This window comes from Trachinotus anak, unplaced genomic scaffold (assembly GCF_046630095.1).
Source record: "Trachinotus anak isolate AG129_WGS33_773 ecotype Australia unplaced genomic scaffold, CSIRO_AGI_Tana_v1 ptg000014l, whole genome shotgun sequence".
In the NCBI taxonomy this organism is placed as follows: Eukaryota; Metazoa; Chordata; class Actinopteri; order Carangiformes; family Carangidae; genus Trachinotus; species Trachinotus anak.
Window position 1 is genome coordinate 10,877,759 of NW_027273865.1, and position 14,981 is coordinate 10,892,739.

The 14,981-nt window shown below is 41.0% G+C and overlaps 1 protein-coding gene across 1 annotated transcript in view; it reads right to left on the reverse strand.

The window, feature by feature from the left end:
• Positions 1-2,628: 2,628 nt before the first annotated feature.
• Positions 2,629-14,981, reverse strand: part of rtn4rl1b (reticulon 4 receptor-like 1b) — a 132,115-nt gene continuing 119,762 nt past the window's right edge. The window contains exons 2-3 of the mRNA XM_071497025.1: positions 5,679-6,130; positions 2,629-5,025 (exon numbers count right to left, since the gene is read on the reverse strand). Coding sequence (XP_071353126.1) covers positions 4,132-5,025; positions 5,679-6,130 — 1,346 coding nt within the window. The 3' untranslated portion in view covers positions 2,629-4,131. The remainder of the gene's footprint in view (positions 5,026-5,678; positions 6,131-14,981) is intronic.

Consider the following 14,981-nt stretch of genomic DNA (forward strand, 5'->3'; position numbering starts at 1 on the left):
CCTGTACTGCATATCATCTGCTTTTCTCTCAAATACTAATTGTAAAGCAGTCGTACAATGCATTTTTTGTTACCCTTGATATTCTGGGTTATTAGCACATGAAAGAGAGTGTATTGGCATTTTGAAATCTCAAAAAATCAGGCAATGGAATCTCTCATTAAGCTAAATAAACAAACAAAATCTTTAAAAAAAAAATGTACGCACAGTGCATACAGGATTACAGCTGCTCACGCCACTGGCTGTAGGGAACATAGAGCGAGACTGACCACTGAGCGCTCTCAACCACATCTCATGATCTTCAGCAGTGAAGGGAACTGGCTCAGATGTCCTCATGTGTCCTTAGTTTGGTGGTTGTACATGGGCAGGATTGTAGCCCATGATGAAGCCTGTAAAATGACCTCAACACATTTTGATGCCAAGGACAAAAATGAACCTTCATTCTTAAATTGAGCAGTTTACCAGAGTGTTTAACTAACTCTGCAAGAGTCAATTCATAATTTATCCAAATGAATGTTTTTTAGAAATATCTTAACAATTTTCAGCTTCAATATAAAGTTAAAACTCAGCCTTGCTGATTATTTAAACCTACACTTAGTAAACTAAAACCATAAACTAAAACTATACGAAAACTATAAAAGTGTTCACTGGAAATATGCACCTTCATACTCTGTGCACATCACTTTAGTAAGTGCATGTTTGCATTACAGTGATGGATGCTTATGTGCATATGTACCAGCTTATCAGTGAATCCACACCCCATCAGCTCCTGCAAATAGTTACAAATGGATGCAGGGATGCCTCATTTTTCCTGTTGATCATTTAACATCTCATTCAGCTCATTCAAACATGGTAAATGGAAAATCACTCTCTGGACTTGATCATTATGGATGAGATTGACTCGGAGACCAGACGAATCTACATAAACACTATATATTTGAAGCCATGTGGTTCCATTAAAACTAAAAGAGTTTTCACATGATGAGAAGCATTTAACTGTGTACATCATCATCAAAACCAGGAAACTGGCAAGATTTCGAATGTGGGTTCAGGCCAGTGTGAATATGCCAACTTGTTAAAAATGTGATCTGATAAAACTGACATGTCTTTATTAATTTCATTTAATTGTTTCACTTTCAGTTTTTGGACTGTTGAGGGAATAACACTGGGTTTTAATGAGCTATGTTAGCAATGTGGGCAATGTTAAGGAGCAGAAAAGTAAAGCATTGGGAGCTGCAGAGTTAGTGTAGTTACACCAGATGCCAGACCTGCTATCAATTTAAATATAATTACACAGCACTTTCACCCATGCATATAACCTCTCCTTCTGTGCTCATTTATCATTTAACAGAATTTGGAAAAAAAAGTAAAATTGAACACTTACTTGTGGATCAATTTCTATCATGGTGAGGCATATTTAGAGAAGAGGAAATGGAATTTATGTACTAAAGGCCCATTAATAATAATAGCTTGGGATATCCACAGATTCCATGTGACACTTTCATTAATATCCTTAGTGCTTTTAAATGATTTATTGAACTGCAGTATATCGTACCACAGCCTGCATGTCGTCTTTGAATTTCCTTTTTTTCCCCCAGGTTGGTCAGAAACTCATTTCATGTTTAACTTCTGTGTCTTGTTGATAACATGGGCTTTTCAAAAAAAAAAAAAAAAAAAAAAAATCCCATTTGTAGCCAGGACTTCACTACTGTTTACACAGTATACTGTACATAAATCCTAGATGTGCGCAGGAAGAGTAGTAGCTCTGTTTGTAGGAAGCAGCTATACAGTAGTTCAGGCAGCAAGGTCTGATCAGCAGAGACAGATTGCACAGCAGAGCAAAGATAGAGGAGGAAACAGGGTGGAAAAAAGCTAAATTTGCAGACAGAATCAATTTTGGGTTTAAATGAATTAAAAGGAAAACGAGTCAGGAGAAGGGTGGATTCAGAATGTATTTTACTTTCTCCAAATAAGCCTATAAAACGGCAGCAATAAACAGACTCAGACTGCAACGGTAGACATAAGAAGATATAGATTTTAATATCTTTATAAACATTTTTGTGCTGTTGTCCTCTGATGATATCTTACTGAACAACTGAGTAATGGCAAAGAAAGAAGATGAGTAGGCATACAGTAGAACAAGAAAAAGTGAGGTGAGGAATTGTGCATTAACAAATCAAAGGTTCTAAAAATATAACATGAAAAATACGTAAATAAACAAATCACCAGAAAATCAAAAATCGAAAGACTCCTCCTGACGGGAGGAGCAGAAAACCCTGTTATCATCATTGATGTCGCTTATATTGTTTTTCTCATAGTAATACAGTAAATGATTAATATCAGCACTGCAAGAAGTCCTCCATTGTCTCCATTGTTACGAGTACAGTTCACATCATTGATACAAACACCATCATTGTTGGTAGATTGAAGGGAGGCACAAAAGCTCCAGAAGTACAGGGAGATGTCTCATAATTGTCCATCTGTCAGTCTGCATTGTGCCGCGTTCCCTTGTTACTTCAGAAGCGATTGTCTCGGTCTTGGATCCGCACATCCATGGACAATCGCATCAGTTAATTAGGAGTCTGCATGATCCCTGTTTTGCCATGCTCCATTCAAAATGTTTTTTGAATGTTTTTTTTTCTTTTTTTTCTTTTTTTTTTTTGATCACGAGTCATTTAAGGTACACACACATTTTTTTCTCCAGTCTTGTTCTTGTATTCCGTTTGAAGTTCAGCAATGAAGAAAAAAAAATGTGTTCCTCATATTCTCAATGAGGAAACCATGCCCTCGCTGAGGAGGGATCAGTTCAGCACAGCCTCACTGGGAAACTGAGAAAGCCCCGTATGACCCTCAACCTCTAAGGCTCCTGTTGGCCCTGCAGCAGGGATCCATCTCTAGGTCCATTTGTGTCTTAGAAAAATCAAATGAACAACATCTGACACGAGATATAGACAGACTCTTCAATATTCACAGCTTGATCTCCCAGAGATGCACAGTTTTTCCAAGCAAATGAAAATAGCGCATGACAGTCCTCGTCATCTTGAAGCAATTAGCAGCTTATTATTCAGTTGCACAGGAGGAGAAAGGGGGTGGAAATGAAGATTGACGCTGGGTTGTGTGCAGAGATGGAATACCAATAAGAAATACTGTTGAATGGGAAGAAGGGGGGGGGGGGGGGGGGGGGGGGGGGGTAGCTCACCTGGTAGCTAACAAGGCTTCATTCTTCGGCCTCCTGGGTTCAATCCAACCCAGGTCCTTTGCTGCATGTCATCCTCTCTCTCTCTCTCCCCTTCCTTTTTTGTCACTCTTTACTGTCTATCAAATAAAAAAAAGCAGAAATGTGGAAGAAAAAAATAGGCAGAAAGGTTTGCACAGTACCTGGGGAAAAAAGCTAATTGGTTGTTCTATTTATGGCCTTAAATCATCTGTGGCTCTAGTTTTCCTTTCTGTAACAGGAATGACACATTCTTATGTCTTACTCTGACACTAACAATTTATTGCCACGCTTACACTGTACCTCTTTGTTTATCAGAAACACTTGCAGCTTGTTCCTTGGACCAGCAGAAAGGATGAGAGTAAGTTAGGACTGACACTGAAGGCTTTACAGGGTCAGCGATTTTCATTTAGTCACTTCTTCTTAACATTTTACAAACAGTGGACTGAAAATTAAAGCTGGATGGAGCGCTTGAAGACCTAGCTCACCCGTCTCAGAGCTAACTGGCTAACAAGTTTTACCCTGCTTGCTCAGTTATCTCTCACTCTTTTGCTCTCTTTTCACCAACTTTTGGTTATCCAAGCTCCAGCTGAGTGAAAAAAACAGAAGTTAAAAAAATATAATAGATGCCAGGACATTTGAAGATGAAATCATACTGGCTTAAGTGGCAGTGTGAGCTTGGTCTGTAATCATCCTTTCGTTCTCAGTCCCCAGTCAATTTTTGTCCTGTGAGTCTCTCTGTTGTAGATGTTTGATGCTTTGTTTGAGTCTGAACAGTAAAGCTCCCTACACAACATTTACACATATAATCACACTCACACACACATACATAAAGGACACACAGGCCTTGTTGTGCAGGAGCAAGAGAGGGTCTGAGGGCTGTGTTTTTTGTGATTAGCATTTGCCAAACCCTTTGCAGGTCAGCGGAGAATGTAGTCAATGTTGGCTGTTACCAAGGCCACAAAGAGGGCGTAGACATGTAGTAAGGACTGGGATAAAGTTGCCCTATTGTTGGCTTGCTGGACCCCGCTAGGGGGGCGAACAGTGGTCCGTGGAGTGCACTTGTGCTTCCTCCTTATGACGGTGCTGTCTGGGGACGTGTGGTCATGTTTCCCCCCATCTGTGAAATCTGGTGATGAATCCTCCTTGTCTGCCATGACCTCCTTCGAGTGGTGAACCTCATTGTCGCCCTTCCCCTTGCTCACCCTGTTACGAGGCTTTGTGCAGTTCCGAGGACGCCCAGGCCTCGAGGGGTGCACTATGTGGGTCTGCCCTCCAGACCCCACTGCTACACCACGATTCATGGACGGATTCACTGTCCCAGATAAATTGTTAGTCTGGGCTCTGGACTCAGAGTTAGGAACGGTTGGTGAACAGTTTGGGAAGTCCTCCTTGCGTAGCTCTTTGAGGTCTTTCCCGACCATATTATCCGGTGCCTGGCAACCAACTGAAGATGTTGAACCTCGGAAACGTTTCAACCATTCCCATAGCGGCAGGGCTTTGCAGTCACATGACCAGGGGTTGTTGTTGAGGCGCAGGTATTCTAGGGCGGGCAGCATGTCCAGGCACTGTCCTGACAGCTGTATCAGGGAGTTGTTGAACAGGTAGAGGGTGGTGAGACGTTTCAGGTCATGGAAGGCCAGGCGGTCAACCCACTCAATCTGGTTTTGGTGCAGAAGCAGTCGGTCCAGGGCTCGGAGGCCTCTGAAGGTGTTCTGGTTAAGGCTCCACAGACGGTTTCCATGCAGGAACAGGTGGCTCAGGTTGTGGAGGTCCATAAACGTGTCATCCTGCAGGAACTTCAGGTGATTATCCTGAAGAGATACAGAGAGCATGCAATCACAGGATTACATATTAGGAGTTTTCATTCCATTATTATTGTATTGTATTACTGTAACTTCAATGCACACCATCAACATGCACAACCAAGCACAGAGTCTGTCACATTTGAACTACTGTTCTGAACAACTGTTCAGACATAGGAACATGTTAAATATTCAACGTTGTTATAATTCAGAATTATCAGTCAATAAGTGATCCTAGTGTCTGTCTTGTGCTCAAGTGGTGGGCGTTCTGTCTGACCTACTGCATGACCTATTGCCCTTAGTAAACAAGGCTATTGTTGTTATCTTTGCTAACACAAAGTGGAGAGCACTACTGAGCAGTTCTGAATTGCTAATCATGATATAATTCCATCTGAGTAATGTGTGGAAGCATTTCGGATAGATGGATGCAAAATTATGGATGTAGGGGAGGTTGTTTGCTGTTGTAAAATGCATCAGCCGTACAGTAACGTTAGCTTGTCGTTCATTTGAGGCAGCAGCAGTACTTCACATAAACACAACATTTATTCTGTAACAGTTTAGGATTAGGCTACGTGGGTTGTGTTTGACTGAATGTGGTAATAGTTCAAGTGACAGCCCTACGAGGGTCTTAGAGCTAAAAGCAAACTGTAAATGAGGTGTACCTGCAAGTAGAGATACTGCAGATTTCTGAGGCCTTGGAAGATGTTGTTAGGGAGTGAACTGAGTCCACATCGGTACAGGTGTAGTGCACTGAGCCGACTCAGCCCGTGAAAGGTGTCTTCAGCCAAGGAGCGCAGGTGGCGGTTGTCTCCCAGATCCAGCTCCTCCAGCAGTGTGAAGCCGTGGAAGGTGGAGGGCTCGATGTATGTAATGTTGTTGGAGTATATCCAGAGAGTGACTGTGTTGGAGCTGAAGTGGCCCCGAAGTAAGCGATGGATCTTATTGTTCTGTAAGAAGATGCGCTCACTGTCAGGAGGAATGCCTTCAGGGACTGACAGGAAGTTGTGGGCTTGGCAGGAGACGGTGCTGGGTGCAGTGTAGCAGATACAGTGACGAGGGCAGGACCAGGAAAACTCGAGTCCACAGAGAACGAGCAGGAACTCAAGCCCGCAGCCTGCAGTGAGCACACACGATCACACACACATACACAGGTTGAGAGAGATTAGAGACATACATCACACACACACATACACACACACACACACAGAGGGGAAAGAAAAAGAAAAAATAATTAAGTGCAGAGTTCATTTTAATTTTAAAGTCTGATGTAGTTCAAAACCTGAAAGGGGGAAATATATATGAACAACACGTCAGCATGTTAACATGCTGATTTTAGCAGTAGAAAGATGACCATGTTTACCATCTTCATAGTTTGAAGTAGTCATCATCGTAGTTTAGCGTATTAGCAAGTGCAGCTGAGAGAAAATGTCAGAAATGTCAACCTGCTGGTGGCGCTAGAGGAAAGTCAAGGCATCACTAAGATCATTAGAATTGATCCTCCGGGGATCCTAGATGTCTGTAGCAAATTTCAGTTTCTGTCTGAAATTTAATTTTATTAAAATTTGACGTCAGTCTATTCAATAGTTGGCTAGCATGGCTAAAAATGGACGTTATAGAATGAACTGAAGTCACACAACACAGGTCAGAAAACAAGAGCACCAAGCAGAATCCACGATGGATTGAGTCACGTTTCAGCAAATTCATTCTTCATCTGATTCTGTGCCAATTGGGAACATGTGTTGCTCGTCATAAATCCATTGTCTCCCTTATCAGATCACCTCATGGCATAGAGCACACTCACATATGGACTTTCTCTATCACAGTTTACAGCCCAAATCTACTGAGTTCATTTAGGTCCACAATGAGGAGTCTATTGAAGAGAGCAAACAATGACACCTGCTCCAGTGAGTCACACAATGTCTTAGTGAGGCTGATTGGATCCCCAGTGCAACAGTTGTGGGACTCGACACATATGCAGCCATTTCAGAAATCAACCATTCCAATATTCTACCACTTTAGGGAGATGTGCTATTAAGAGTCCAGTCCCTTCCCCTGAGTCCATTGGCACTACTTTGCAGTGAGCGGAGGCTGTCATCAGTCCGTTTGTGTTGTTAAATGGGGCGTGGAATGCTTATTTAAACTTGTAGTAAGCTGCTCTGAGGCTCTTTGTGATCGGTGACATGATTCCCCAGATCCTTGAGACAGGAGATGTGACTTATCCACAATCTCATCTAAAATGAGCACAACTTACACCCTCCTCCATCTGACAACCCCTGGCTGTCTTCTGCTCAATTTATTATTCACAGCATAGCTGAGGCCCGATTCACTGCCTCTAATCGATAGGCCTGTTGCCTTTTAGCTCGCCCTGTAATCCTGGGTCTTTTATGCTGGAAATTCAGGAGCTGCAGATTTACTCTCCACCAAGAGACAGGCATATTTATCTGAATGTATTTTCTCGCCAAACTGTGGCTAAGCTGTGACATTCAGCGTCTGACTCCACTGACCTTTAACAGTAATTCTGTGTCTGGTTGCAGAGCTGGAGCACAGAGCTGCGTGCCACCTGAACAGGAGTGTGTTCGTGCACACATCTAATCCTATTTGTTAAGCCCTGCCACTGAGCAACAATGGAAATGCATGCATCATCCTAAACCAGAACTGTGCCCACTAAATGAGGCGATTCTTCACGGTTGAACACTGTCTAAAGGTTGAACGTGAGTGTGTGTTCGCATGTGCTGCTATGCAGGTGAAATGTTGTGTTTGAGACCACGATGTGCCATGAGAGCACAACAACAGGCCTCAGCTTTATGTAGATGGTTCATTTTAATGTCATGACCTGCATCAGGACATGGATCCTTTAGTATAACACTGGCTATATCCAGATTTGTCACACCGACAAGACCAAACAAGAAAGCTGGTTCACTTTTTTGTCACTCTGCACTCCACCTTCTCGCTACTCAACATTTCCATGAAGATGTATCAAGCACGGCACCCGCCGACTGAGTAAACAGGTGAGAACGTTTTTCATTACTCCTGGGAAATAAAGGTTTGTTTTATTTATCAGATAAATAAGCAAGACAAGACGCAGTAAATTTTCCGGCTGCTCTTTGAGGGACATTTGCATAAAGCAGCAGCCAGGTACTTGAGATGCAGCTTTCTCGTCATTTAATTTCGTATTGGCTCACATTTTATTAGAGTATTGACCCTCACAGGAGGTTTTTTTTTTTTAAAAGAATGCACAAAATAAAAGAAATGTAATCTGTCGTCTGCTTTTACATTTGTTCTGAATTGAAATGATACCCGTTTCAATCACCTGCCTTATCCTCTCACTCCAGTGATTACATTATTTGAGGCCTTAAACTATTTCCATTTACTCATTACTTCATGCAAGTCCTCCATAGAATTAGGTACCAGATGTCTAACCGGAAAATGATCTGAGAAGGCGAGAGACAGACATTGATAAGCGTGATACACAAGGAAAGCGAGGGACTGAAAATGTAGATGCTGCCCAGATAGTGAGGCGGTTTGAATCAGTGATCTGCTAATCATGTTGGACACATAAGGATGCGCCTACTCTCCTTTCACTCTCCTCAGCTTGTCAGGACAAAGTAATAGATTCTTTACCCTGCTTAATCTACCCCTCTAAAATGGCTGTTTTCTCTGTTTTGTACATCTCTCTTTGAAGAGGAAAAAAACATTGAGAATAAAAACATGGTAGATGTAGGTTATAATGTCGTCCTCTTTTCTGTTGCCTATGAACGAAATCTTTTAACTTCAATCCCTGTGGAGGCTTTAGAAGACGTGAACTTGTGATGTAGATGCTCTTTAGATGCTGCAAGTATCTCATACAATCTCTACTGCATGCAGATGGGCGACTAGGGAGAGGTGTACACCGTTTTCCTTGTTTTCAGCAGCACTGAGGGCATGTGTGCGCGCGCTTTTGCAGCTGGCATAAGATGTACTTCCACTGGAGACTGTAACACCTGCCAGCTCTCTCATCGCAGCACCCATGTATTTATATCGCCAAACACTTCTTTAAATGCAGCTGTTAAAATGTGCACATGCATTCACACAACATATTGTCGCAAATGTGTATATGTGTAGAAGCTCTCTATACATTCTCAAGCACTACCTCATGCATTAGGTTTGCAACTGAATGGGGCAGATCATGTCAGTGTGACAAGCATAAAAGGCTGAATGACACTTGTTTACAGAGCTTTGAATAGACAGACTGGTTTTTAGCACAGAGGGAAAAAAATAAGCATTGTGTGGGAATGCTGTCCTTAAATGAAAATGTAAGAAATTAATGTGTGTCATAACTACATTGTACGCTCACACAATGAGCCATTCAGCTCAAATTGTATTATAAAAATAGCTTTGGACACGACGGAGCATATATATGCCAATAGTGCCTATTGGAATTTGGCAGAATAAAGGAGAGGCTCTGAAAGAGAGATAATGTGTTTTTGGAAAGGAGAAGGCGCAGCTATTTCTGGTGGGAGTCTAGGCTGTGTATTAACACTCTCGTCACAAGTCTTTCACCTCCAAGTCTCTCCTCATACAGCTTTCTGTCACACACCCCACCCCACCCCACCCCCCACCCCTTTTTCCTGCCTCCTGATTAGTGATGACAGATGCTATTGATAGCTCTTCACAGGGAGAATCAGGTTTGACACTGTGACCCCATCCTCACCAAATTCCCCTTTACCTTTGGCAGTGTAGAAAGGAAATGGATAAATAAATGAATAAAACAGAATGGTGCGGGTCCCCTGACAGACAATGAGAAGTGACTGGGTAGAATATCAATGAAACATAGTTCACACTAGATTTGCCCTCATGAATAACCCATCTCTGCTAATAGGAGGGAAATGGTACGTCTGTAGAGCTGCATGACTGTGCCCATCATTAGACTGGACAAACTCAATTTCCTGTGTCTCTCCACAGACCTACGATAAGCACCCCAGTGTTGTCACTGCCGTTATTGACTGGTTCTAAATAACGCCTCGACCCCAAACTCAGACAGTGTTTACAGTCATGGAAATGCTCACAGTTGTTGGTTAATAGTGGTAAACTCTGGTGAACTCAACACAGTGGAGCTAATTGAAGTTTCACAAGAAATAATACTATGATATTTTAGTATATGTTAGTGAGGCATGAAGCAATACTGCCACCCATATCTGTATCTTTATGTCACAAAAATATCTCATACCATAAGTCTCTTAACATCTCAGTGGCCCACATCATGAGAAGTTACCGAAAGTTTTTCTGTGTTAAATTGTTTCTACTGCCTTTTATTTACATTATATGTATAAGTTAAACATCCAATAAAATATATGGCCTATATAAAATGACTAGGGATGTCGAGAGAACCAATACTTTGGTAAGTCGATGCCAAAACTAATAATGTGCCCGTACTTGTTTTTCTACAGTTCTGTGGTACCATAAATGTCATAGGTATCGGAGATGTGATTCCTCTCGGACTGACGAGGGCAGTATAATAATACTACAAGTGTCCTAGTCTGCCAACAAACTCAAAGAGAAGAAGAAGGCAGGCACGGTAAACAACACCAACACAATCAAATAACAGCAGTGGGTACACATGCAGCAAAAGGTCCACAGCAGCTAGTAAAAAAAAACAACAAAAAAACACCCCAAGACTGGTGTATGACGTAGCCGATCAGGGACAGACAACCAAAAGCCAGTATGCAAATGGTGCCACAGGAGGAAAACACCTTAAACTTATCTAAGCAAGTCAAAGATAGATCTGTGCACAGAATTCAGGGTGAGTGAGTTTCACTTGTTAACTTCATATTAACAACATGTCATCAAAATGTTTATGTCCTGAAATACCGTTATTGGCTCCACACGCAACGTTCACAAAAGCTAACTTTAGCTGGTTCAGGCTAACGTAACGACAGCTCGTAACTCAGCTAGTGTCATCACCAGTCATTCTGACAAAATATAACACTGACTTTGTAAATGAATACTTTCATGCCACGGGTCTGTCACCTTGTTAGTCACTAACTAATCACTGACTATGTGGAAGTGTTTGTGTGTACATGTGCGTTAGAACAGTGTGTGTGCAAAATCCTCTGTTTTCTATTTTTTGCTGTGGTACTGAATTTGTTATCGAGAATTGTGGGATTTCAATGGTACTGGTACCGTCTACTAAAATTCTGGTACATCCCTAAAATTGACATACTAATGTTAGCCATGTATACCTTCTAGTAATAAAGAGAAAGGTGAGTCTAAACTGAGTCAAAGATGTGTAACTATTAAAGCCTCAGGTGGGAATTAATAGTGGAAATAGAAGAGGAGTTTTAACTGTGGTGGTGACTTTTCTTTAAAAGTTGGAGGTTGGAAGTTTCTATGAAAATAAAGTGAGAAAACTGATTGATTGATTGATTGATTGATTAATGAAAATCTGAAAAACTCTTTTGGCCATTGTGCAGGCAAGTCTGAGACGGCTCCTAACTTCAGCTCTTTATTTTTCCCATCTACTGTCAATTCATGCAGAGTGGCAGGCTTCAATATCAGATCATGTGGTCAAAATTATTAATATGGATTGATGCTGTTCGTACCTTCCTTAGCACCTTACCTGTTTATATCTGAGTTGTGCATTGATATTCTCTATTATATATCTCTCTATATTATAGCTCTCTATTATAGGACATTTTTTAATCAACTCTTAATAGACTTTGAAAAATCAGGCGGTATATAAACAATACTGATTTCAACAATAATGGGCAACATCTAAAGATAAGTTTTGCATAAAATCACTTTTCAATTCACATTAGTTTATATAAGCTTTGATTTCACAGCAAACTGAACAATGCTCTGAAACAGAACATCAGCTTCTGACATTTCCAGTATGGGTCAGTGACTGCATATTTATTTTAATTAGCAAAGTTGGAACAAAAGCTCAAATCCAAGTATTCATTCTTAAAGGATAAACAAACAGCAATAGTGGCACAACACTAATACTGTCACTCAAGCTGTGTCTTATCATTTTTAAAGAATGTCTCCGTTGACTTGTTAAAACCACTGATTACTTCCATTATTTTCTGGCTGAACCGCAAACTCACACATGGACGACCCTGCCAACAGCTGTGACCAGCAACACTTCTGCCCGGAAATGTTTGTTTTATTTTTTCACAGCCAGCTGCAGAATGTAATAGATTTTGTCTCATTTGCTATTTCCCTGCGCCAGTGCAGGCCTCATAAGATTGCCTGACTATTCTTCTAGTGAATGAAAGGAAAATAGGAGAGAACAATGACAATGCTGAGATCTCAGAGAAACACAGTGGAATAGAAATATTTCACAAATATATCACTTTGCAGTGGTATTCTCTTGGTGCAGCAAACAGTGACCACACACGTGTGTGTGTGTGTCAGAGCAATGGTCTCATATTTTATCTCATGGTGGCACAGTACAAATAAATTGGGTCACACAGAGCACAGTGTAATTATTATATACAGTGAATTTACAAAAAACCAGGTTCAAGCCTTTTTCGTTTTTGGGAAATCCTGAGAATTGCCTAAATGTTTTCTTTATCTCTTTTTCTCCATCTTCTCTTTTGTGATTGATATAGATTTTATAAGAGAGATCAGTGAGCGTTGTGCACGTGCAAGACTTGTTGAGACTTTGGACATTCAAGGACATTGTAAAAATGCTTGGATCATGATGCAGAAGCTGCTCCTTTTGTGGGGTTTGTGCTATTGATTTACATTTGGTTGTTGTGTTCCATGTTTGATTCCTTTGATTTGTGGCATGTGTGTTGGCACAGAAACTGTAAATTGTCAAAACTCTTCAATATTGTCATCCCCTCCTGCACAGTAATTATGATTTGATCATTCTTCTCTTGGTTTGGCCTCACTTCAAGGCACTGAACTCCCTCATGTTTCTGATTGTGTCCCTGCCGAGACAGAGGATCTATTAGAGTGAAAAAAGATGAGAACTGGAGCCCAGTCACATAAGCAGGTTGGCATACAGAATGCCAAGTTATGGTTGGGTTAAATGGGTCTGTGTGTTCCCCACAGTATCGATATTTATGTCCGCTAAGTGCTATTTTATGGTTGTTTGATGTTTGATGTGAGCAGCAGCAATGAGGTGGACCTGTCGATAAATCTCTTTAGGTTTGGAATGGACAAAGTGAGAGAAGAATAAAGTAAAGAAGATGTTGATACACTGAAGATGGAGACAGAATAATAAGATTGTGTGGGAAAGTACGACAGAGGTCTCTTTCACCTGTAGACACAGGGCAGACACTTGCAACTGCAAAGCGTCAAGGATCTCATTGGTTATATCACGTCTCAACACACAAACACATATAAAAGCAAGGAAGCAAACCAGAGGGAAGTTAAACATGAAAACGGCAGAGATGATGTGAGTGACAGCAGTGTTTCTCAGGTGGAGGAATCAGAGGGCCTAAAAATAACTCCTCCAAACAAGCCACACCATATGGAGCATGTACAGAATAAAGAGGAATATTTGTGGAGAGTGTGCAGGTGAATAAACCTCATTTATTTCAAAGATAGAATTTGAGGATGCTGAGAAACCGGGCAGAGAGGCGGAGAGCTGTTGGCTGAGCTATCCAGTTGTTTAATCTCTACATTTTAATTAACAGACTTAATGGATGTCTAGTAGGTGCTTATTCCACTTTCTTACATTTGGAAGCACATCTGCACCTGCTGGTCTCTTTACTCTTAGATAGATAGATGCCATATGGGATGCATGCACACACAAGAATGAAGATGCACACACACACATGCATACAGTGCACACACACACACACACACACACACACTATCCATGCACAGATGTACACACACTCGCCAAATATCCTCTGTTGGGAGCAACACTCTCAGCCACCAACTACATTAATTCATCATGACAGCACAAAGCCAAATGATTCAAATATATTGCACTCCCTGTGGCGGTATTGCACAGCAATGGCCAAACTAAACTAATGGTTCTGCCAAACCTATATAAATCATCCAAAGTGTATCCATATGTAGTTCGTATACTGTAGTTCCATTAAAGTGATCGAGAGCATTTATAATGCAATTCCCGTTGGTAGAGTGGCTAATAATTATCTTTCATGGTGGATGGTCTGCAGCTCTCAGAGGTGTTTGATATCATGTAGGACCTGTAAGAAAATGTAGAGAAATCTTTACAGCCTCTTTCACAGTGTATGAGATCGGTCAGTGGTGTCAGCCTCATCTCACAAGCCAGTGCCGTTAGAATATCTGGTAAATCTGTCTCATTATCGCAACATCTGGAAGGTAAAATTTGTTTCTGAATGAATGGGCAGCTACATGTGTGCAGATTTCTAATCTGCTCATCCTAATTATTCTTCGGTATTCAGGAACCACATTTATTGGACGTTTTGCCAAAAAAGAGTTTCCTTTGAGTGACACTAGTAGAAGTAAAGCGATATTTCCTCTAAGGGTCATTGAGGCAACAAAACCCTCCATCATGAAAGAGCTGTGGATATGAGTCAGTCAGCCATCTACTGTAGAGTCTTTGGTTAACAGCAAATTTAATTAACAAATTTGTTCAAAAGGTCTTGTACCACTTGTACTGCTATGACAAGTTTAGAAAAAAATGATAATTAAACAGCTTTAATTAAAGGAGGAAAATAAAGGAGTTAGAATTTCTAATTCTTTCTAATTAATGCCTTTTATAGATAAAGATACATTGGTGATGATAGCGTTAACTATTCCTTAAAATAGCACACAAGTGCCAAACTGAAATTTTCCGTTTCAACATTCCTACCTCAGTGTTTTCAGGAGTGAAACTTCTCTTTGAGGAGTGCAGCTGTTGGTTTGAAACCTTTATGCAGGATGATTACATCATGGCATCACCTGGTTCCCTGGTAAGAAATCAGCAGCTACCTCTGAAATAACTGACTAGTCTGCTATAATACTTTTATATTTGAGCGTCACTGAAAGTCTGGATTTAGTGG